We start from the raw sequence: 23670 nt of genomic DNA, 5'->3' as shown, positions 1-23670 counted from the left end.
CCATGGAATGGAATTTTTATACATGTGCAGTTTAATAGAGCAGAGCATGCATTTCCATCCTTTTTGCCTGTATTTTAAATATCCACCTGAGACCTTTTTGTTTGTGGTTCAGTTGACTAAGTTCAGCTTTCATAGCAGAAAGCACATTGATGTGATTATATTTTTTAAAGATGACCCAAATTGTTTTTAAGTAAACTTCACAGCTGTTCGAGACAGAAAATAATCCAAATACTTGATTCTAAAATAAAATTGTTTGCCTCGCTTGCTGGGACCTGAATTCAAGATTCCTCTTTTAGGCCCTGATCCAGGAGAGCACTTTACACAAGTGCTTTACCTCATGCACATGAGTAGTCTCCTGACTCCAGTCACATGTAAAGTTAAGGACGTACATCAGCCTTCACAGGATTAGGTTCTCATTTACTATCTGTGTTCAGTTTCTCACAGTTTCAGTTTCACACAGTTTCAGTATCTGCGCACCAAGTTTCTCCTGTGTGAGCTGATGGTAACACTAACATCGAAGGTAGTGTAAGGAAGGCTCTGCTCTGCTCTCAAAGGTGTTAATGACTTCAAAAGCTCCTTGAGGAGAAACCCAGAACCCTAAACTCAGGCCTTAGCAAGAAAAAGCAAAAAAACTTATTGTGAAAGCAAGTTTCTAATTTTAATAAGTTTATCATTTTAAGGCTGTTCCTATAATTATTGAATGATTTAAGAGCTTAAACATGCAGCATTAATACTAAAATATATAAAATACCATAAGCCCACTTGTTGCTGTACAATATGTGAGCTGTGCCAAGTAATTGTTGGGTCTTTGCTCTAAAGAGTATAAAATCTAAAGCCTACTTGAAGATTAAAATATTTGATAGAACTGTTTGATGATACAAATCTCCTTTCACTTTCATCTGGGAAGGGGCTCTTGTTTTCCCTATTGTGGTTGATCGCTGTAGCACCCGTCAAACATTGGGGCTGCTGTCCTTTGATTGGAGGGCTTCCATTGTTGAATCCTGGCATCTTTAACAAGCCTTGGGATTGATTGACATGCAGCGTGACACTGACCGTAAACATGCCTCTTCCTGTTATACCCCTTTATAACATCTAAGATTGGGTTGCTGTGCAAGGAACAAATAGGCATCCTGCGTATCCTACTGCATGTGGATGATTGGTTAGTTTTGAAGAAATCTAAATTTGAACATAAATATTGTAACGGCAGAGGAATACATTATGTTGGGGTAATACACTCCTCCTACTCCTCCTGATGGTAAAACAAATTTCCTGAGATATATTCTCTTTTTACAATAATGCAATCTCTGACAATAATGGTACTGTTATTTATCTGAAGCTTATCTGATATGGTTATGAAGATAAACAAAAAGAATGAAAAGGATTGACATACATGTTCATGTCTTTTAGTAGTAGTTTGCCTTCAGAAAAAATAATGTAAATAGCCAAATACTCCATTACCTAGGCAGTGCATTTCAGACTGTTATTCTACAGTTATGATGGGTCGACACATAGCTTGGTCTTTCCAAGTGAAGCCCCTACGCCCAAGCTGAAACTTATGATCTCATGACAGATCAAAGATCATCATTCGTGATTGTTTTCAATAGGAGTAGTAAAGCCAGAAAATGGTTTACTGACTTCTACCAGTGTCTGTGTGGAGTAATTCAATGAATAAAGTTTGGAGTGTTTTTACTTGCAGAAACTGGAATGCATCCAGCTTCCCCCACAGTAGTGTAAGGGAATGTTTCTCAGTAACTTAAATTCTTTATGCTCTATATAAGAGCCCTACAAGTTGGATTTGTGAACTCTGCTTTTGGAAAGAAATGGAATAGCATTTCAAATAAAAGCTCTGTGTATGAGGATTATCAAATGTACAGATTGGCAGTAAAGATATTTGAGTTTCTTTCTGCTGCTTTGTAGTACAGGTGGAATGTAAAGGACGATTATAACAATCTGCTATCTAACAAACTCAGTGGCACTTAATTAATAAATGCAGCAAGTGGTCAGTTAAATGAAACCACAGACCTGAATCAGAACTCCTGAGTTCAGGATTGTGCCTTCCATGTCTATGAGATAGCCTTCTAACTGAAAAATAACTTCATATTCAAGGGAATCCCAAGTAAAATCCTTTAAAATGAATTTATCTGAAGTAAGGCAAACACTTAATTTGTAGTGAAAGCTGCTACAGAACAGTTAAAGGGAACATACTCCAGAATGGAAAGAGTTGTTAGACTGTAAAAAGAAAAGGAGTACTTGTGGCACCTTAGAGACTAACCAATTTATTTGAGCATGAGCTTTCGTGAGCTACAGCTCACTTCTTCAGATGCATACCGTGGAAACTGCAGCAGACTTTATATATACACAGAGAATATGAAACAATACCTCCTCCCACCCCACTGTCCTGCTGGTAATAGCTTATCTAAAGTAATCGTCAGGTTAGGCCATTTCCAGCACAAATCCAGGTTTTCTCACCCTCCACCCCCCCACACAAATTCACTCTCCTGCTGGTGATAGCCCATCCAAAGTGACAACTCTTTACACAATGTGCATGATAATGAAGTTAGGCCATTTCCTGCACAAATCCAGGTTCTCTCACTCCCTCACCCCCCTCCAAAAACCCACCCCCATACACACACAGACTCACTCTCCTGCTGGTAATAGCTCATCCAAACTGACCACTCTCCAAGTTTAAATCCAAGTTAAACCAGAACATCTGGGAAGGGGGGCGGTAGGAAAAAACAAGAGGAAATAGGCTACCTTGCATAATGATTTAGCCACTCCCAGTCTCTATTTAAGCCTAAGTTAATAGTATCCAATTTGCAAATGAATTCCAATTCAGCAGTTTCTCGCTGGAGTCTGGATTTGAAGTTTTTTTGTTTTAAGATAGCGACCTTCATGTCTGTGATTGCGTGACCAGAGAGATTGAAGTGTTCTCCGACTGGTTTATGAATGTTATAATTCTTGACATCTGATTTGTGTCCATTTATTCTTTTATGTAGAGACTGTCCAGTTTGACCAATGTACATGGCAGAGGGGCATTGCTGGCACATGATGGCATAAATCACATTGGTGGATGTGCAGGTGAACGAGCCTCTGATAGTGTGGCTGATGTTATTAGGCCCTGTGATGGTGTCCCCTGAATAGATATGTGGGCACAATTGGCAACGGGCTTTGTTGCAAGGATAAGTTCCTGGGTTAGTGGTTCTGTTGTGTGGTATGTGGTTGTTGGTGAGTATTTGCTTCAGGTTGGGGGGCTGTCTGTAGGCAAGGACTGGCCTGTCTCCCAAGATTTGTGAGAGTGTTGGGTCATCCTTTAGGATAGGTTGTAGATCCTTAATAATGCGTTGGAGGGGTTTTAGTTGGGGGCTGAAGGTGACGGCTAGTGGCGTTCTGTTATTTTCTTTGTTAGGCCTGTCCTGTAGTAGGTAACTTCTGGGAACTCTTCTGGCTCTATCAATCTGTTTCTTTACTTCCGCAGGTGGGTATTGTAGTTGTAAGAAAGCTTGACAGAGATCTTGTAGGTGTTTGTCTCTGTCTGAGGGGTTGGAGCAAATGCGGTTGTATCGCAGAGCTTGGCTGTAGACGATGGATCGTGTGGTGTGTTCAGGGTGAAAGCTGGAGGCATGCAGGTAGGAATAGTGGTCAGTAGGTTTCCGGTATAGGGTGGTGTTTATGTGACCATTGTTTATTAGCACTGTAGTGTCCAGGAAGTGGATCTCTTGTGTGGACTGGACCAGGCTGAGGTTGGTGGTGGGATGGAAATTGTTGAAATCATGGTGGAATTCCTCAAGGGCTTCTTTTCCATGGGTCCAGATGATGAAGATGTCATCAATATAGCGCAAGTAGAGTAGGGGCTTTAGGGGACGAGAGCTGAGGAAGCGTTGTTCTAAATCAGCCATAAAAATGTTGGCATACTGTGGGGCCATGCGGGTACCCATAGCAGTGCCGCTGATCTGAAGGTATACATTGTCCCCAAATGTGAAATAGTTATGGGTAAGGACAAAGTCACAAAGTTCAGCCACCAGGTTAGCCGTGACATTATCGGGGATAGTGTTCCTGACGGCTTGTAGTCCATCTTTGTGTGGAATGTTGGTGTAGAGGGCTTCTACATCCATAGTGGCCAGGATGGTGTTATCAGGAAGATCACCGATGGATTGAAGTTTCCTCAGGAAGTCAGTGGTGTCTCGAAGGTAGCTGGGAGTGCTGGTAGCGTAGGGCCTGAGGAGGGAGTCTACATAGCCAGACAATCCTGCTGTCAGGGTGCCAATGCGTGAAATGATGGGGCGCCCAGGATTTCCAGGTTTATGGATCTTGGGTAGTAGATAGAATATCCCAGGTCGGGGTTCCAGGGGTGTGTCTGTGCGGATTTGATCTTGTGCTTTTTCAGGAAGTTTCTTGAGCATATGCTGTAGTTGCTTTTGGTAACTCTCAGTGGGATCATAGGGTAATGGCTTGTAGAAACTCGTGTTGGAGAGCTGCCGAGCAGCCTCTTGTTCATATTCCGACCTGTTCATGATGATAACAGCACCTCCTTTGTCAGCCTTTTTGATTATGATGTCAGAGTTGTTTCTGAGGCTGTGGATGGCATTGCGTTCCGCACAGCTGAGGTTATGGGGCAAGTGATGCTGCTTTTCCACAATTTCAGCCCGTGCACGTCAGCGGATGCACTCTATGTAGAAGTCCAGTCTGCTGTTTCGACCTTCAGGAGGAGTCCACCTAGAATCCTTCTTTCTGTAGTGTTGGTAGGGAGACCTCTGTGGATTAGTATGTTGTTCAGAGGTATTTTGGAAATATTCCTTGAGTCGGAGACGTCGAAAATAGGATTCTAGGTCGCCACAGAACTGTATCATGTTCGTGGGAGTGGAGGGGCAGAAGGAGAGGCCCCGAGATAGAACAGCTGCTTCTGCTGGGCTGAGAGAATAGTTGGATAGGTTAACAATATTGCTAGGTGGGTTGAGGGAACCATTGCTGTGGCCCCTTGTAGCATGTAGTAGTTTAGAAAGTTTAGTGTCCTTTTTCTTTTGTAGAGAAGCAAAGTGTGCGTTGTAAATGGCTTGTCTAGTTTTAGTAAAATCCAGCCACGAGGAAGTTTGTGTGGAAGGTTGTTTTTTTATGAGAGTATCCATTTTTGAGAGCTCATTCTTAATCTTTCCCTGTTTGCTGTAGAGGATGTTGATCAGGTGATTCCGCAGTTTCTTTGAGAGCGTGTGGCACAAGCTGTCAGCATAGTCTGTGTGGTATGTAGATTGTAATGGATTTTTTACCTTCAGTCCTTTTGGTACAATGTCCATCTGTTTGCATTTGGAAAGGAAGATGATGTCTGTCTGTATGTATATATAAAGTCTGCTGCAGTTTCCACGGTATGCATCTGATGAAGTGAGCTGTAGCTCACGAAAGCTCATGCTCAAATAAATTGGTTAGTCTCTAAGGTGCCACAAGTACTCCTTTTCTTTTTGCGAATACAGACTAACACGGCTGTTACTCTGAAACCTGTAGACTGTAAAAGTAATCAATTTGCAAAATAGCTTCTTGAGGAGAAGTGACTAGATCATGGATACAGTAGTGTGAATTTCTGATATTGACTCCTTCTGAGCTGGAGTAAATATTCTAATAGCAATAATAATAGTAATAATACCTAGCCCTTATATAGAACTTGTCATCAATAGATCTCAAAGCTCTTTACAAAGGAGGTCAGTATCATCATCCCCATTTTACAGATGGGGAAGCTGAGGCACAGAGAAGTGAAATGTCTTGCCCAAGGCCACCCACCAGGCCAGTGGCCATGCTGGGAATAGAATCCAGGTCTCTTGAATCCTTTTCCAGTGTGTCACAGTGCCTCTAGGGTATTTGTTCTGAATAATACTGTCTTGTGAATGTGGAATCTATTAATGCTTCATGTGGGTGACAGCCAAATTTCCTAGAGTTTATTTACCAAGTTGTCCTGCACATGTATCCCATTTTGCCTGACACCTGTCGCTCGAGATTAGCTTTTATCAAGGGCAAGTTTCCTTGTTGCATAATAATGTTTGCTCAGTGTTGCACAGTATGTCATTTACCATTATGTAATAAAACTCAACAGCTCATTTGTCTTCCCCTCTTGCCCGTCCCCTTTCCCAAATATTGGGTAGAAAAAAATGTTCCTCGCTGCCTGTGATTACCATAGCAGGGGATTTATGTACCGAATGCACTAACGTTTTTCTCTCTCCCTAGAACGGGATGGTAACTAAAGATTTGACAAGACTAAAAATGCTGCTTGCTGAAACAGCGGTAAGAGTAAGCATGTTATTGGGAAGAAGGTGAAAACTGATCAATTGGCTGCAGGGTGTTTCGTTCTGTGCTCTTTGAACAAGGTGTATTGGGCACTATAGCCTACACTAGCCTACCTGTCTTTACTATCTTTAAAGCAGCCTTACACCAGTCTTGGATCTTTGTTTTTGATGAAAAAATAAGAAAAATGCTGAAAAGTGGTTGACTGTGGCTTGCAGTATTGACTGGAGAAAAATATGAACATCCACATACACTCTATTTATTTCTTATGATTCAGAAAGTGATTCCTCTTTCCAGGGAAAATTATCCACTAGATCTCTTAGCTGTGTCCTAAACGTGACATAAGACTTAAAGTGACTTGGAAATTCTAGATGCTCCAGCAACATCTGTAGGAGGGAGGGATTAGTCTAAACATTATATTTATTGTTTGAATTACTGTTTTCCTATATGAACTTTGGACTTTGTTCATATTCTTTAAATCATTGCTTTTCTTTTCCTCTAAATATAAAATAAATAGACGTGTCAGTACGTTGTAAGACTTCACTCTTACTCCAGATGCAAATTGAAATGATTGCACTTTGACTCTTTCTGTTGCATCTGCTTGCAGCTTTGGAACAATCTGCTCAGTGACCAGCCCACTACTTCATTTGCCAGTGTCATATGTTAAATTCTTATGTCTCTAACAGCAGTATGATTCACTCACAAAAATAATAGTCCCTCTTTTTTAAACAATAGCTTTTAAAAAAGAGACACACACTCGGTTCCACTAAGGCCATATGAGTGATTTGGACTGATCTTAAAATAGCCAGAGAGAGCTCTCCTCTTCAGCTTTCTATACCAGCTGCCTCTCCTACCCCAGTAAAAGGTAGAAAAAAGGGATATCAGGTGTTCGAGGAGTGGTTGTGGATGGGAGGTGACATGGTGTAGCAGAGCTTTACCATGCCTAATCCTCCCCTGGCATAAGAGCCATTATGGGCCTTATACCAGTGGCAGAAGTTAGAATAGGCCCCCTGCTGTTCTTACTTCCACAAAGGCTGAATTGATGAGGTTCAGCGAGCTGTGACTGGCTCCTATTGGACACAGCTTTGTTGTCGTGGTGAACTGGGGCCAAAGTTTTTAGACAGTACAATTACATTTTTTTCTTTCATCAGATAAGTACACTGTGGTACAGTAGATTTAATGTTCACATTAGATTTCCTCCATTCAGTTACTGTGACTGCTGGCATGTTAACATGAGACCCTGGTTTGTGACCAGAATATTGTTTGAACTAGTTGAGATTGTATTGTAACAGTCAGTACAAAAAAAATCTCTTATGAACACAGTAGCAAAATGCAACTTACAGTCAAAATCTTGATATATGAACCAACATATCTTTTTTCTTTGTTATTACAGGCAGCAGCTAGCAAAGTACCCTCAGGATACCATGGGGAGGATTTGGAAGATGGTAAGTAGAACGTACTTAAAAGATGCTTTGAGTTGCATGGTGAAGCATTGACGATGGAACCACCGTAGTTGTCTGAAGAAACACCATTGTCTTGTATAGGCACGGCCCAATCATTTGTCCCTGACATTTAGTTGGAGGGAACACACTAGCAGTAAAGGGGAACCGTGCATGAATATTTAGCTCCAGTTTTGTTTGGAGACGCCAGGCCACATTTATTGGTCAGTTTGTTACGGCAATACCACAGATTAATTTCTGTAACTTGCTTTATATGATTCCAACTTTTGTCCCACGTAAATTTCTCAGGTATTGAAATCAGTTGCTCAATAGATTGCTATGGGGAAACAGCAGACCTGCTTGTGTGTTTATATGCTGTGAGATGGTGTTCAGAAACATATAACCCTGTGAATGTCTACCAAAAATTCTTATACTGGCAACTGGAAAAATAACCAGAATCCCCCATTACTCTACAGGATCTCAGGATGGTTGGCAATTCCGCCCCCCACCCAGGGGCGTCACAAGTAGTGAGGAGTACACATTGTGTAAGAGGTAAAGTGATATAGTTTTATTGGTGATGAGAAGCATCTCTGTTTAAGGAATAATTTCATTTCTTTTATTTGCTGATAACTGTTTAATTCATGAGTGGAGAAACTATGAGGTCAAGGGATATAACCTACGTATTAGATCAGGGAACCCATTCACACTGTGTCTCTGGGTAAGTCACTTTGCTTCTCAGCACATCAGTTTCTCTGTCTGTAAAATGAAGTCAATAACACCAACCCTTAAGTATGTTTAGCCCCATTTTGCAGAGGGAGAAGCGCGCACACACACACACACACACACACACGAAATGCCTTGCTCAAGATCACACAATTTGTGCTAAGATTGGCTTAGCTCCTAGTCTCTTTCTCAGTCCATTAGGATTAGACCATGCTTCCTGTGTATGTAGTTTTTATCATTAGTAAAAGTGCCAAAAGATACATTAACCTGGGAAGTCCTGCACTGTGACTTGATTCTGCCTTGCATGTGTCATGTATACATCAATTAATTTCCCAGGATGTGTTGCAATCTGACCTGCTTTTCAGCTGGTATGGTTGAGCGTGTGAAAATCTAGGCTCTTTGGACCTGATATTTCAGAAGTGCAGAGCACCTGCAATTCCCATTGATGTCAGCATTTTATAATTTCATGCTGGTAATCATGCCGGGAGATTGACAACTTGATGTTTGGTAGCCTTTTGATGACATTCTTTGTGTTAATCAGTAACACATAACAGGAGCACCGTGTGAAGTTTGCCATCTTGCTCCTGGACTTGGTTATTTGAATGTTGCTAATTGTCTTTTTTTGCCATATGAAAGAAGTAGCAGCATTTTAGAAAAATCAGGCTCTCTGTTTTTAACTCTCAGTATTGTACCTGTATAAAGAGTGGCATTCTGAGCCAGATTTTTAATCCCAATTCTGCATTTTGTTCCAGTGAGGATATAATCTAATGTCCACTGATTACTTTTGTATTACAGGAACTATTACCTTTGGGTTGAGAAGAAGGTCTTGATTAGTGAATCCATGTGATTATTATAATTCTGGCTGTGGGAGTTAGGTTTATTTATAAAGAGACAGTAAGAACACTGAATATTAATTTTTGAAACCACAGTTGTCTTGAAGGTGGCACATGGCAATAGAGATGTGGCATCTACTAGATAATGAAATGAAGGAATTGCAAGACATACTCAATAAGGAACTGAATGTGTAAAATAAATGTAATTGTTGCTAGAAGTACTGAGAAATGAAAGAATGTGCAAAACTGGTTAATGGTGAATGATTTAAAGTGCTGTATCTTTCTATTAAGTGCTGATGAGGAAGAACCCAAGTACTTGTTTCTAGAAATATTTTCTGGAAAATGAGAACACTTCTAATACGAAGGGTCAACATTTTCTAAATAATAGTAAAAATTCCAAATATCCAGCAGTGTATATTGTGGTTTATTGTTTTTATTAGGTCAGGAATGAATTTGAAGTTTCTTAAGGGATGTTGATAAAACTATCCATTCAAAATTGAATCTCTTACATGTATGCTAGTAATAGTATAGATTGTTTTAAATGTAAACAATTAATTTTACTCACATTTTTATAAATTGGTTTTTTGTTAGCCGTTCATTTAGTTTAGTCTGTGAAAATAGACTAGTCAGTGTCACTTTTTTATTCTAATCTGTTTCACTCTTGAATTCTCATGCACTGGTACAATGATATTAAAAACATTGCAGGGGAATGTTTAAATCCAAACAAAGAATTGTTTTCAGTGAAAATATTTTAAGTAAATAACATGAGAACACTTCTCTTAAAATGATATCTAAAATGTTTACTTTCTTTTATACAAAATTTATACTTGGAGCGTCACAACACAGTGGCATCATTTTAAACTTTCTAAACTTTTCTTAAAGGAAAAGAGTATGCTAATTCAAATAATAAACTATAAGTAAATGTGGCTTGTATATCAGACACTTTGCTTCAAGGTTTTTCTGTGATTTTTCAATCACATAGCTCCAGTTTTACCATCTAATTTGCATTGTTACATAATATATTTACTACGAGAAGGTCATAACATTAATCATCATATGCTGTATCTATCAGTGACCTTTGACCTAGTTGATCCATCCTCTTTTTCAGTAACACATCAATGTGGGAAGATGTCTAAATTCGTCCTGTAGTGTAAACTTATATATGAAACTCAACATAAAGTTAATTACACATCTTCTACATTTACAAGATCATGGTATAGATCGTGGCTGTCGTCAGCTGTTTGGTACATGTGGTGTTTTAATTAATCAATTTTAGATTTCTCATGTAGAAGTGAGGATTGTCCTGCTGTTTATGCTGTATACCAGATGATTTCACAGTACTGTCAAACCTTAAACATTAAATTCTATCCTCCAATTCTCCCTCCATCCAGTCTAATTTTTTTAAGTGTTTACAGCTTTAAATAATGATAGCTGACATGCTAAAATTCTAGCTACAAGAATATTTTCCAAATAATATAGCTATTTGAATGCAAAGTGTAGACTAACAGCTGCATAGCATTTTCTGAGAGAACTGGAATTCTTAAATTGTGTGTGGGCAATAAGATGGTACTAAAGGGATTTCTTAATTTTAAAGTGTAAGCAAAATGATATCACCTGGGAACATTACTTGACATTATTTAAAAAAATCCACAAACATAATAAAGTGTTGTACATGTACTTGGTCTGACTCTCTTGTTTCAAAGAGGTTGGTGTTCAGTACTGTATGTCCTTTGGGAGATTTTCTAAATCTATCTATAAAACATTTACACAATATCTACCTGAAGTTAACTAAAAGAACCACATGATGTCAGTGTTGCTTCAGAAAATGTCTGCTGAAAGAGCACTCATCTGATAAATAATAACATGACCTTTAGAGAAAAGTTTGTCATTGACATTGTTAGGTGTTCAGCACATATTTATTTGAAAGTAAAAGTTTCTTAGTAAAATGATTTATGGCCCTTTATGGTTAAATTGGAAAAATTCTGCATATACCACTATGGGCATTACTGCAAGAGAGGCTGCTGCTGAACAATCCTGTATGTACATGTATATGTAACTAAACCAGTTTCTATTGACTGATCCTGCCGTTTTATGTGAGAGAATCAAAAGCCAGGAGAAAACTCTTTGAAGTAAAATCTCAGTTATTGTTTGTTTGTTTTTAAATTGGAACTTTGAAAAGTTTGAGGCATAATTGTTTTTCCTGTTTTGTGTAGATTTTTAGAGCAAGGGATCTGCAGGTATGGTGCACAGTGTACTTCAGCACATTCCCAGGAAGAGCTAACAGAATGGCAAAAACGATATGCTTCCCGCTTGATAAGATTAAAACAACAGAAGGAAAACAAACAATGTTCGGGTAGTTATATGGAAACCTTGATTGAGAAATGGATGAATTCATTATCTCCTGAGAAAGTGGTAAGGAAAACAAACTCCTTCTTTGTGTTCATATTTAAAACTATCAGATGAGCCTGTTTTCAGTCCTTACCACTAGAACTGGTCGAATTATTCATTACCAAGAAACTTTTCCTGCTTACAAAGCTTTCATAGGCTGTGAGTGGTTTCTACAAATGCAGTTGTTCTCCTCAGGAATTCAACAAAGAGTTTGTGAACTACAACTTGTGGATTGATTGCAAATTGTTCATTTTGCATATTGACTATTCATGGTGCAGGATGGGTCAACCAAGTCATGCAGTGGTGTTCCTGCTCTTTGTTCGGATGGTGGTACTTTTTAAACTGAAGAATTAATTTTCAGCGGTGAATACTCCTTTTTGTGTGTGATTCTCCTTCTTTGCTTGCAGTTGCAGGAGTTTGCATGAAGAAAAGTCATTCTCCAAACATTCATTTGGTCATACAAATGTTTGTGGATACTGAAGAGTAAGGTTTCAGAGTAGCAGTTGTGTTAGTCTGTATCCGCAAAAAGAAAAGGAGTACTTGTGGCATCTTAGAGACTAATAAAATTATTTGACTATGAAGAGTAAGTGTTATGGATCTGATCAAACCCAACAGTTCTTTGCAAGTCCAAAGAATGTTTGTGGCACTAGTTTTGCAGCAGTCAACCAGCTCTTCTTATGACTGACACAAAGGAGTTTTCAGTCTATCGTTGATAAAATCTGGGAAAAGTGAGCACTTTGCCAAATGGATTAATGAGCAGTAAGCGTGATTCTGCTCTCCTCGTACTCTAGTACTCTCACTGAAATCACTGAGAATATTGGATCTGTTGGGAAATGCAGTCTCGGTGCCTTATTGTATAAGACCCTTGTTTCCAACTGAAATCTTAGACCTGACTGACCTAAACTGATTTTTGAGATCCATGCCTATGAAAATCAGGTAGTGTTTGTTCTCCCTGGATGGTTGTTTTGGGTCTTTTTGTGTACATAACATGATGTAGTTGAGTTACATTCTTAATTGTTGTCTGCCTCTCTGATTTAGCGTATATCTGAATTAGTTCTTGTCCGGTGCTGATATTAGAATCCTGCACAATGTTTTTGCTGAAATCAACCCTTAACTTATGAAACAATCATTTTAGGCTTTCTGTTTTAAGATGTTAACTTGGCTTGACTGTCTTCTTTATTGACAATGTCTGTAGAAGTTTAATGCTAGGTTTCTTTCTCTTTAAATCTAGCTTAGTGAATGTGTAGAAGGAGTGAGAGTAGAGCATAATCCTGAACTATCGGTTACTGTCACCACCAAAAAGTCTCAACAAACGTGGACATTTGCTCTCACTTGTAAGGTAGGATTCCTCCTCTTTGAAAATGGATCAATATTAAAGCTAGCATGCTCGCAGCACTTGGATCTTATTTCTTTGCTCCAGTAAACCCACAGACTTTTGCAATTAGTGTTTCAGCTCCAAAATGCTTCTTTTAAAGTGAAGTAGTGGGGCATGGCCCAACCTCCACTCTGTTTCTCCCCATTGGGGTGGCGATTGCTGGTGTGGATGCTGGGACGTATGGGGACACTATGTTTTTGAGAGTGCAGAGACTCAGCTGTGCCTGATGAGTGAAGTCTTTTAGCCTCCCCTAATCTGGCCTCAGATGAAGCACTTCATAAAATAGTTTTCAGAATTTATTGTCACTTCAATGTTTGCATTTCTCTGTAGCCTGCAAGAATGCTGTATCGAGTGGCATTGCTTTATGATGCCCATCGTCCTCATTTCAATATCGTTGCAATATCTGCTGGAGACAGCACTACCCAGGTATCACAAGAAGTCCCAGAAAACTGTCAGGAATGGATAGGAGGAAAGATGGCCCAAAATGGAATAGATCACTACATATACAAAGTCAGTATTGCCTTTAACACGGAAATCTTTGGAACATTTCGCCAAACCGTAGTGTTTGATTTTGGGTTGGAACCAGTACTCATGCAACGAGTAATGATTGATGCTGCTTCAACAGAAGGTAACGTTCAGCTATTTTTCTTTTTCTACTGAACAGAGTTGATAGAAATGTCCAAAAGAATGTTTCTCCTTGTGGTAATTTTGAGAATCTGAAACATGTCCTGCAGTGCTCATCAGTCAGTATGATGAGCATTTGATGTTGTGTGTTCTCCTGTAATATGATAGTCAGTTTACTATAAATACAAGATTATTTATCAGACATTATTTTTTCCTTTTCTCATCTCTGTGCAGAACATTTATGTTAGTGGATAATGAATGTCCTTCATGATATAATATATAATGTCTTGCATGTCTATAAATGTAGATTTTGGGCCAGATCTTCAGCAGGTGTAAATTGCCATAGTGTCAGTGGAGTTAATGTTGCCTTGCCATTTACAGGGGACCGTCTGGTTCTAAGTCCTGATATAGAAATGCGAGAAATTGTTGGAAAGCAATATTGTCTCTACTTGCACTGGGCAGAAAACATGATTGTCTTTGTGTTCAAGTTAAATTTGAACTAAATGTTGCCATGGTCATTGTATTTTGTTTACTGCATTGATCTGTTCCTGTCAGTTACAAACAGGAAATCAGGACTTTCGGTTCTAGGCACCTCATTGTCAGAAAGATATCTACAAATTGGTAGGCATTCAGAGAAGAAGGGGAAAGATGATCAGGGAGCAGGAGTGATTGATTTATGGGGAAAGATTAAAAGAGCTAAATGTGTACTGCTTGGCAATAAGCAAAGAAGGTAGGGTGAGGCCTGGTAGTCATCTGTGTCTCTATGAAGATTGGAGAGATGAGAAGACTTAATGGGCCTAAGAAGCATTTTTACTGTGTTGCAATGAGAATAACCAGGATTAATGAGATGAAACTAAGGGAAGGAAAATTGAAGTTGTGTCTGAGAAAGAGAGATTTAATAGATTTTGACACAGTTTCCTAAGAGAGGTGATTACAACACTTTTGCTTGGGACATTTTAAAGCAATTGAGTGCTAGAGTCAGATAGATGTGAATAATGGCTGATATTCAGTTCTGCTTTGCTAGAATCATTTCTCATTGTTTTTGAATAAATAAAACCAATTTGTTGCTGCTTCTTTTCTGACTAACTTTCCCTTTTTCAAAAGAATTTCCAGATTAGCACACGAAAGCCTTTCTTTCTTCACAGTTTTGAGTCATTTGTCAGTTTCTAGTTAGTGTTTGTGTTTTGCTTAGGCTGTTCTGAAATGCTTGTGGTCCTGTTAATGCTTTCTTTTTTCTTTTTTTTTTTTTTGCACTGACTGTTCTCCAGATGCTGATTAGGTTCACCTTCAAAACATGCTCGATGAAGAATTTTAATTTTTTTTATGTGACAAAGAATTGTCTTTTGAGGCAAAGGGGAATCAACACTTTTTTCCCCCCTGCTCAGAAACAGTTGGGTATAGTCCGAAGATCATTAGAAATATTTTGCTTGGCAGTTAATGAGAACTTGATTTGTCAAGAAGACTTACAATATTGAGAAGCCAAGAGCTGAGCACTGATTCTTGTTTTGGAAATTTGTGCAAATTCATTTATCCAAACAGGAGGTCAGAACTCAGAAACATTTAGCATAATCTCCTCCTAAAGGCTGTAGGAAAATACAACCAGTTGTACTCCTATTAATTGTAAATCTTAGGAAATTGATGAGATCCAGACCAAAATTGGCAAAACTACTTAGGAGGCGCAGAAATAGATTGACTGATTCTGACTGAAATAGAGTCTGACTGTCTGGGAGATGACCAGAATACTGGTCAATGAAGCGTATTTTATCTCTTCAGGAAGATTGTTTCTCTAGTCTGTCTGTTATAGTCATCAGGGAATCCCAGGAAGAGTTCAGCTCACAAAGATTTGAAGGAACATTGATTTAATTTTTGGCAGAGGTCATAATTCTGCAGGCTATTGTTATTAATTTCATTCTACCTTTCAGAGATGTGTTGTAGAGACTCTTTCCTATTTCTAGCATCTCCAGATCTATTCCTACATCTTTAAGTGATCCAGGAAATTCATATTTCCTTGTTTTTTAGTGATATAAGACTTTTGAGACCTTTTTATTAGCAGAAATAATTATAGATGTCATTGCTATACACTAATACATACAGTATGTGGGTTGGCTAGAGTTGCAGGTATTGCTTTTTGCTATTCCTATCCTTTGTTTACATAGAACAGATTTACATTTACCAGATCAGCAAAGAGAAAATGTAAATAGCAAATGCCATAGTTTATGAACTCTTCTTTCCAGATTACCTGAATACTTATAGCCCAAAGCAGGAAGTTGTAGTGTCCACAATACACTAGAGCTTCACATAGGATATGTTTCAGAATGCATGAGATACTGTGTTTAAGAGCAAGGCTGTGGTCTTTTCAGGAACTATTATGTGATCTCCATGCAAGAGGGCAGCTAACCAGAGCTGACAGGTTTCCAAAGTCAGTAAACTTGCAGAGACCTGGTGTCCTTGCAATGTAGAGCTGTTTAAGACCAAGAGAGCCAAGCCATAATTTATTTGCAAAGGCAAAACTATTAATCTTCAGACAAGTCAGTGTCCTTGCAGTTTAAACTGCCAGGATTTCTCAGTGCTGACTGCTAAAACTAGATCAAGGGCAGGGGCAATGTAAATGGCACTCTGGCGCAAAATGGAAAGATGAAGCTGCATAGTGTACTGCCTGCCGAGTTCACTACGACACCTCTTTTTGAGATGTCACATCTCTGTATGCAGAGAGATAGCAAAGGAAATCTCCAATCAGTCAGATTATTATTAATATTTATCTAATGCCCAAAAGTGCGCTAGGTTCTTTACAACCAAACATAAGTACAAAGTCTTTCCCTTAAGAGCTAACAATCTATGTAGACAACATATGGGCCATGGAAGGGGTAAGGATTGCAACTGAAAGCAAGTGAAGGAATTGTGATGTTAGGCATATATCTTGTTCCATGTGCGTGTTTTGCATTTATATTTCCTTGAGTGGTGGGGTGTTGGGTTATAGTATGTAGCAGTCTGACGGAAGAAGTAACATCGAGCAAACAATCCTGAAGGAGGCCTTCACCTGTTGTTAGTGAGTGCCTACACTGCCGGTACAAATCCGTATATGACAGATAGATCTAGGCAGTGACTTGGGAAGGTCAATAATAACTTTTAAGGATATTGGAGCTATGACCTCATGAAAGACAAGCATCCTCCTTTTTAAATAGTATTGAGAAGAGACATTTAAGTTGAGCGGCGTCTGTCACTTTTCTTGGGAAGCTCTCTCTTTCAAGAGAAGATTAGTTTTTCATGCCATGAAAATGTTCTTAGGATTGGAAATGCACAAAAGTCTTTTTAGGAAAGCAACCCTGTATGTATATTCCATGTTAATACTCAGAAAATAGTTATGTCAGACGAACAGTTACAGGAAGTATCTGTAGCATGCAATATCAAATGGCCAATTTCCTAGCAAACAAGGACAGTGTCCTGGCAGTCTGACTGTACTGTTACACTCTTAAGATATGATCAGTACAGGAAAATGTAATACCCATGGTGAGATAATTCCTAATTCTGAAATCATCAAACATGGGCCTTTTTCTCCTGTTGTACATCATTAGCACCTAACATCATTCAGTTTAGAGGAAGAAGAGAATTATTTATATCTTCTTTCTAATCTCTCTTAGATGAACTTTCAAAAATATTAGAGTAGTTTACTAAGTGAGACAGGCCTGTTTCCGATGGCTGAAGAGTGATGTTGATCTGAGATTCCTGTTGCTAAACTGGCCTCATATTATCACTCAGACATCACATTTTTCATCTCTTTAGGATACAGAATGATGTAGATAAAATGAAATATTTTATTTGAGGTTACAGGGTCTGTCTTAACTCTTTCACAGGCAGTGCTGTGATATCTGGGCACCCATATTATGCCCGATTCAAAGTTGATACATTAAAAGGCAGCTGATGCTTCACCATGAATGCTAAATCATTTTGAAGCTTTTAGCTTAACTGTAGTTCTGTTGCATGAAACCTCTAAGTAGTCCTCCAGGTAGCAGTTGCCATGTGTTGAATTTTTGCGTGTCAATGGCTATTGCAGGGGTCTATGAAAAATTCTTGACTTCATCTTTATGATTTGGGCTACAATATATAGACATAACAGAACTAACTAAGGATAGACTGAAACATTAATTTCCTTCCATTTATCAATGTGGTCACACTTTCAAGTGATACTTGGAGAATTAATTGTGTGTGTACGATGTGAATCTTTTAAAATGTTTAACCCTAATGTTATATTAACCTGGGATTTAGTTTTTAATATGCTAAAGGTCTTCCGTGTACTGCAAGTTAGGAGATTCCCTATCACCTACCCTACTGGTTCCCCCACAGCTTAGCTGACATGATTTACCTTGTGAGGTTCATGTGTATTTTCTCTGGTTTTGGAGGGGAAAGGTGTTTGCTATTATATCTAAAATTTGAAAAGGACATGCAGATATTATGGATGCTTCTGATTGCTCTTAGTTATAGTAATAGATTCCTTCCATTGCTTGTTTAATTTGTATGTTCTACCTGTAGAGTTGCTATATTTTGATATTCTCTTATTCTTGTGTGTGAGTTGGTTTTTGTGTCTGTTGTCAATCAGTCTCTGAAGTTGGACTTGTTCTTCAACAGTAAAATTATGAAAACTGTCCTAGACAAAGGAGAATCTTATCTGCAGTCTGATTATTTTAAAATAGCTTAGTGACTTCAGTAATCCTGTGTTCTCCTTGAAGAACCAAACCATATTCTGTTAGTTAAAAATTAAGTTTAGCTTACAAATTCACAATTATTCTGTTTTACATGAATAAGCTGTGGTGGGGAAAAATCTATTGTTTCCCACTTATATATGTCATTTACATGTGATCAAAGTGTAGAAAATTATCTTGGAGAATTTGTACTGAATCTTGTCCCTGTTTGCATCTCCACATGCAGATCTTGAATACCTGATGCATGCACGGCAACAGTTACTAACTACAGCTAAGCGTTGGGATTCTACTTCTAAGACTATTGTAGATTTTGAGCCTAATGAAACTACTGAATTGGAGAAGAGCCTTCTTATCAGATACCAAATTCCTCTATCTGCTGACCAGCTGTTTACACAGTCTGTCCTGGACAAATCATTGACCAAGATCAACTATCAGTCTCGGTTGCATGACCTCCTTTATATTGAGGAAATAGCACAGTATAAGGAAGTCAGCAAGTAAGTAATACTTTTACAAAATTCTGTCTTAACTGACTGTTGCTGTCCTACTACAAATGATTAGGGTGTCAACCTTTCATTGTAATTGCACTTCTCTGACTGGTTTTGAAAGGGCTAACAGTTAGTCATTAAGCCTTCTTACATCTTTAAAGTAAATTAAGAGTGGATATGAGTCTTGAAATCTTACCTCTTCATAGAAGAGAATGGAAATATATACTGTAGTAATAAATGGCTGTGAAGATAAAGAGATGTCTTCATTAACCTTTGGTTAGGGTTAGAGACACTAACCTCAAATGTACTGTGTTTCCCGAGGGTCCTGATGTTAGTTTTTTCTTCTTGCAGCTCCCTAAATACAAAAAAATGTTAAGGACAGCAGGGGCAATTTAGAATGTTTCTGTTCCCTTGCCAAAAAAGAGAGCCTGTTACAGTTCAGTTATCTGTGACATCCTCAAATAAAAGGGGTTTCAGAAAAGAAAAGTATTACCATTCTTCTCTATAGACGATTGCAGGTTTAAGAAAACTTTTGAATCCTCCTCATGGTGGGCCAGATCCTGATCTCTGTTGCAGACGTGTACATCTAGAGTAACTGCTTTGGAGAGCTGATGCTTTACCTACTATTCGCTAAACAGGCAGACTGAGTAATAGCTTTCCAAGTGTAAAATGGGCACATAATGTAGACTCTATTTTTTGTGTCAGGAATATTCTTTGTCATTATATATATATGCTGTCCAGCACCATTAGATATATGAGAAGGATACAGGTGGAAAAATAAGGTACACGTTCCAGGTTCATAGTCATGCTCTTCTAGACCATTTTTCTATTTTGACATTTGTGATTAATGATCTCACCTTCACTTGTATGGTATGAAAATGTTTTAAGGTGACATACCCCTAGATCAAGAACTCTTATTGGCATCATTATTGGCATCATTTCCCCCTTAACTTGATGTGGTAGCAAGTAAAATCCTGTATATACCAATACAAGAATGTCTTCTGTAGAGCACTGTGCCTCCAGACGTAGTCAGGAGTTTAATCTAATTATGCAGTGGTCATTTAAGAATATTAATAATATGTACTATTATTGAAAGAGACTTTTTTGAAGCAGGAAAATAGTATCTAGTCATTTTTGCTTTCATATCTTGTATAAGCGATAGTAAACTTGAACCAGTTCACTGAATATACCTAGTCATAGCACTCCTCTGTTGGGGAGCTGGAATTTAACATACAAAGAGTTTGCCTCTACATGATGTTTTCAGCAAACTAACAGATTCCCTCTTGCTGACCTCCATCACATGTATTTTTATGGAGGTTTATCTTTCAAAGCATTTTAAACCAAGATCAGACTTAGAGAAAACAATGATACAAACAACAAATAAATAATGTTTTTACTTTGTTAATATTCCTGTTGAAAATTACGTTGCCAACATCTCATGGAAGACAAAAGAGCAGCTTGCATGTACAAACGGTGGAATAATGAGTACGTTCCAAATACATGATGCTTCACTTTTGGATAATTTGGTACTGCAATAAATTATTGCTATTGCATGACTTTCTGTTAAGTGGATTAATAAACGTAAGTTCTATACATATTTTTTAAGTGTCTTCTGTTTGGTAGAGTTGATGATAGAAATCTTCTTCTTTTGATTAAATTATGTTATAGTCAACCCATTTTAATACACTGGGTCAAAGTTCTACATACATGTGATCCCGTGTGCCTTAGGTCACAAATGGTGATTGTTGTGGATCTTGCTAGCCTCTAGTAGATATTTGAACAGATTATAAAACAACTGATTGACAACAGGGTCTCTCAGGAGAGGTCCAGGACTGGAATAATTTGCAGTCCATGGTTGCAGTGCATTGCTGGGTTAACCAGTACTGCTGGTTCCTCACTTTCATCAGCCCCTAATTGATCCCATTTAGAAAGTGGTGGTGTGCATGATTTGAAAATGATGCAATAGGCCTAAACATGCACAAGAAAATGCAGAGAAAAGGTTAAAACTTGAGGCTACTTTATGGCTTCATATGCAGCATGTAACACCCCACCTGCTGTATCAAGACCCCTGCAATACTTAGATACACAATAGAATCACCAGCTTCCTGGTGGTGCTTGCTTTAAATCAAATGTTGTCCTTTGGGCTAATTTTTCAGTAGTGACACCTCCAGTTTTGAGCTAAGAATGCATCTGTTTGTGTGCACATGGGCCTAAAGGTGGATTATGCAGTGTGCTCTGCGTAGGACTATATGCAGAAGCTGCAGCTGGTGTAGAATTGAGCCAGCTGATTATTACTAAGCAGAGTTTCCCGCTTGGAGCACATAATCCATACTCCAAAATCTGCACTGGCTGCCAATTGATTTCCAGGTCAAATTCATAGGGTTGGTTTTGATCTATGACACGCTAAATGGTTTGTTTCTGTCTGCCTGCGAGATTACCTCTCTCCTTGTGATCCTATAGCGGATGTGGTCATCTCCAGCGCTTGAGCTAAGAGCCCTCACTATAAGCAGGAGGGTGTTGGTTGCTGGGCATTCTTGGTGAAGGATTCAGCACTCTGGTTCTCGCTCCTAGCCTTAATTTTGAGCCTGGCTATTTTTTTTTTTTTTGACCTTTAGGGCACGCTGCAAATTGCAGTGCTTGTCCCAGACTTTCCTTGGAAGGCCAAAGGTCAAGTGCTGAAAGGTGTCATGTGGAAGAGGTTGAAATGGCATTGGTAAAGTGTCTTTAATTGACTGTCGCAAGGGAGTCTCTGGTGGGGTTGGGAAAGTCTTGGAGAGCTTTATGTGTAAGTTGTGTTTATTGTAATATTGTGGTGTGCAGGCCAAGCTCTAATTTAGATGCTAGTTCGGATCTGGTGGTAATTTGGACCCTTCATGTAATTTTTGAGGATTTAAACTTCTTCATCTTTCTCACTCTTACATTAAAAAAGAAAGCAGACTATAATAATAATAATACCTGTCACATGTTTTGCTATTCAAATTGTAGACCAGATTCTCACTCAAGTTTTCAGAAGCCTCACATATTGGCTTTCATGGAAGGTCAATGTATTTTTGCTGCATTGGGCCCTGAGTTCATGAGCCATTACTGCATACTACACTGTGCCACTGAGGAGTAAAATGCTGCTGTGCATGCCCTGTGTGGAACTTATGCACATGAATATTAAACGCCATACTGAACTTTTTAAAAAACTGGCACACACAGCCATATTCTCTAAGGCAGTGCTAATCAAAGTGGTGGTCCGTGGACCAGTGCCGGTCCGCGAGCCATCGGCTGCTGGTCTGCGTGCACATTGGAAAAAACAAATGCCAGTCCGCCACATCAGATAGAGCAGTGCTTCTCAAGTTAAGGGATATTTGGTCTTTTGGGGGGCTACGGTCTGCTCTGGAAGCAGATGGGCTAATGATCTGTTAAGTCTTAAACTTTTGTGATGTAATTATAGAAAATAACCTTTTCCCTAACAAATTAGAAATAGAAGCATAATTATGCTGAAATTTTATAACATTGCTTGGAAGGTTGGAATATTGGGCAGAGGGCAGATTTGCTGAGATTTTGGCTGATAGATTTTTCCTGTTCGTTTTTACTGCGCTTGTCTCCAACTTCATGGTGCCCAGAAAAATCTGAGAGAAAGAAGTATATCAAAGACTACAAAAGTTTTGAGGTGGCATGATGACTAAGACAGCTGAAGTTTCAAAAGAAACTCAAACTTAGTTTTTCTCACCACTTGAGAGTTCATCTCTCAGTGAAGAAAAAGTATTTCTAAAATTACACAAAGCTTGAATTTACAGTATATAAGAACTCTCAAAAATTAATTATGGCTTTTGTGGTAAAGTGTTTATGCGAGAGCACACTAAAAAGTGTTAATTGGACTTGCATTTCTGATTAGCTGAATATCAGATCTTTAAGTGTTAGTGTGAAAGCATCCATTGTGTAATCCAGAAAAATGTCAAATATGAGAGAAACCTCAAAAATATTTGATTTTTTTTTTGGTAAGTTGTTTGGGAGACTAAGGAGTTTATTTCCTCTTAGAAAAGCACCATGATGTACTATTTGAAAGAACCTATAGTAAAACAAATGGTAGCTATGAACATTACAGTGGCTTATTAATTAATACACTAGGACAGGAAGCGTTGGACTGGGAGACAAGAAACCTGCGTTGTGTTGCTGCCTTCACCCCTGATTTGGAGTGTTACATTGGGCAGATGGCTAAGGCTCGCTCTTTCAAACATGACCTTTAATTTTGGGTGCTCCATTCTTGTGTGCCCAACTTTAGACACCTATGACCTAATTTTCAGAAGTGCTGACTGTCCAGGACACCAGTTGAAGTCAGGAGCTTCAGTTCATCCCCTCTGAAAATCAGGCTCTTGGTATTTGAAGTTGAACACCCAAAATTAGAGGTCACTTAAAAAAAATGTCTCAGTTAACCTCCTTGTGCCTCAGTTTCACAATCTGTAAAATACTTCCTGACTTCATGGGATGTCCAGAGGCTTAATTCATCAGTTTATAGAAACAGACTTTTGAAAGGAAAGTGCAGTCCCACTCCAAAGTGTTGTTTTTAATTGGTCTGATTCAGATCTTTTGCTTGGGGAGTGAGGTTCATGTTGTTAAATCTTACTAAGCATGAACATGGAATGTGCTCATGTTCAATCTAAGAAGGAAAGGGGGAGTGAATGAAGGAAGTATAGTGCTTGAGTACTAGAGGATTTGGTGGTTGAATAGCTCACCAGAAGGTGTCTCCCTAGTCAATGGAAATAATTTAATAATCTGGAGAAGAAGGTTTTCATCAGTAGACTAGAACCAATGTAGCCACTTAAGATGATTGTGTAAAGAGTAGCATGTCTCAGA

The 23670-nt window shown here is 38.7% G+C and overlaps 1 protein-coding gene across 4 annotated transcripts in view; it reads left to right on the top strand.

The window, feature by feature from the left end:
- Positions 1-23670, top strand: part of HELZ (helicase with zinc finger) — a 151929-nt gene that overhangs the window by 27232 nt on the left and 101027 nt on the right. For all 4 annotated transcript variants that reach the window (XM_077832976.1, XM_077832975.1, XM_077832978.1 and 1 more), the window contains 7 exons: positions 6208-6264; positions 7658-7709; positions 8180-8255; positions 11473-11671; positions 12879-12986; positions 13353-13650; positions 18570-18837. In XM_077832976.1, coding sequence (XP_077689102.1) covers positions 6208-6264; positions 7658-7709; positions 8180-8255; positions 11473-11671; positions 12879-12986; positions 13353-13650; positions 18570-18837 — 1058 coding nt within the window. The remainder of the gene's footprint in view (positions 1-6207; positions 6265-7657; positions 7710-8179; positions 8256-11472; positions 11672-12878; positions 12987-13352; positions 13651-18569; positions 18838-23670) is intronic.

The sequence above is a fragment of the Eretmochelys imbricata genome, chromosome 14 (genome assembly GCF_965152235.1).
Source record: "Eretmochelys imbricata isolate rEreImb1 chromosome 14, rEreImb1.hap1, whole genome shotgun sequence".
Lineage (NCBI taxonomy): Eukaryota > Metazoa > Chordata > Testudines > Cheloniidae > Eretmochelys > Eretmochelys imbricata.
Note: the sequence above shows the minus strand (reverse complement) of the source record. Positions and strands in the feature narration are given on the sequence as shown.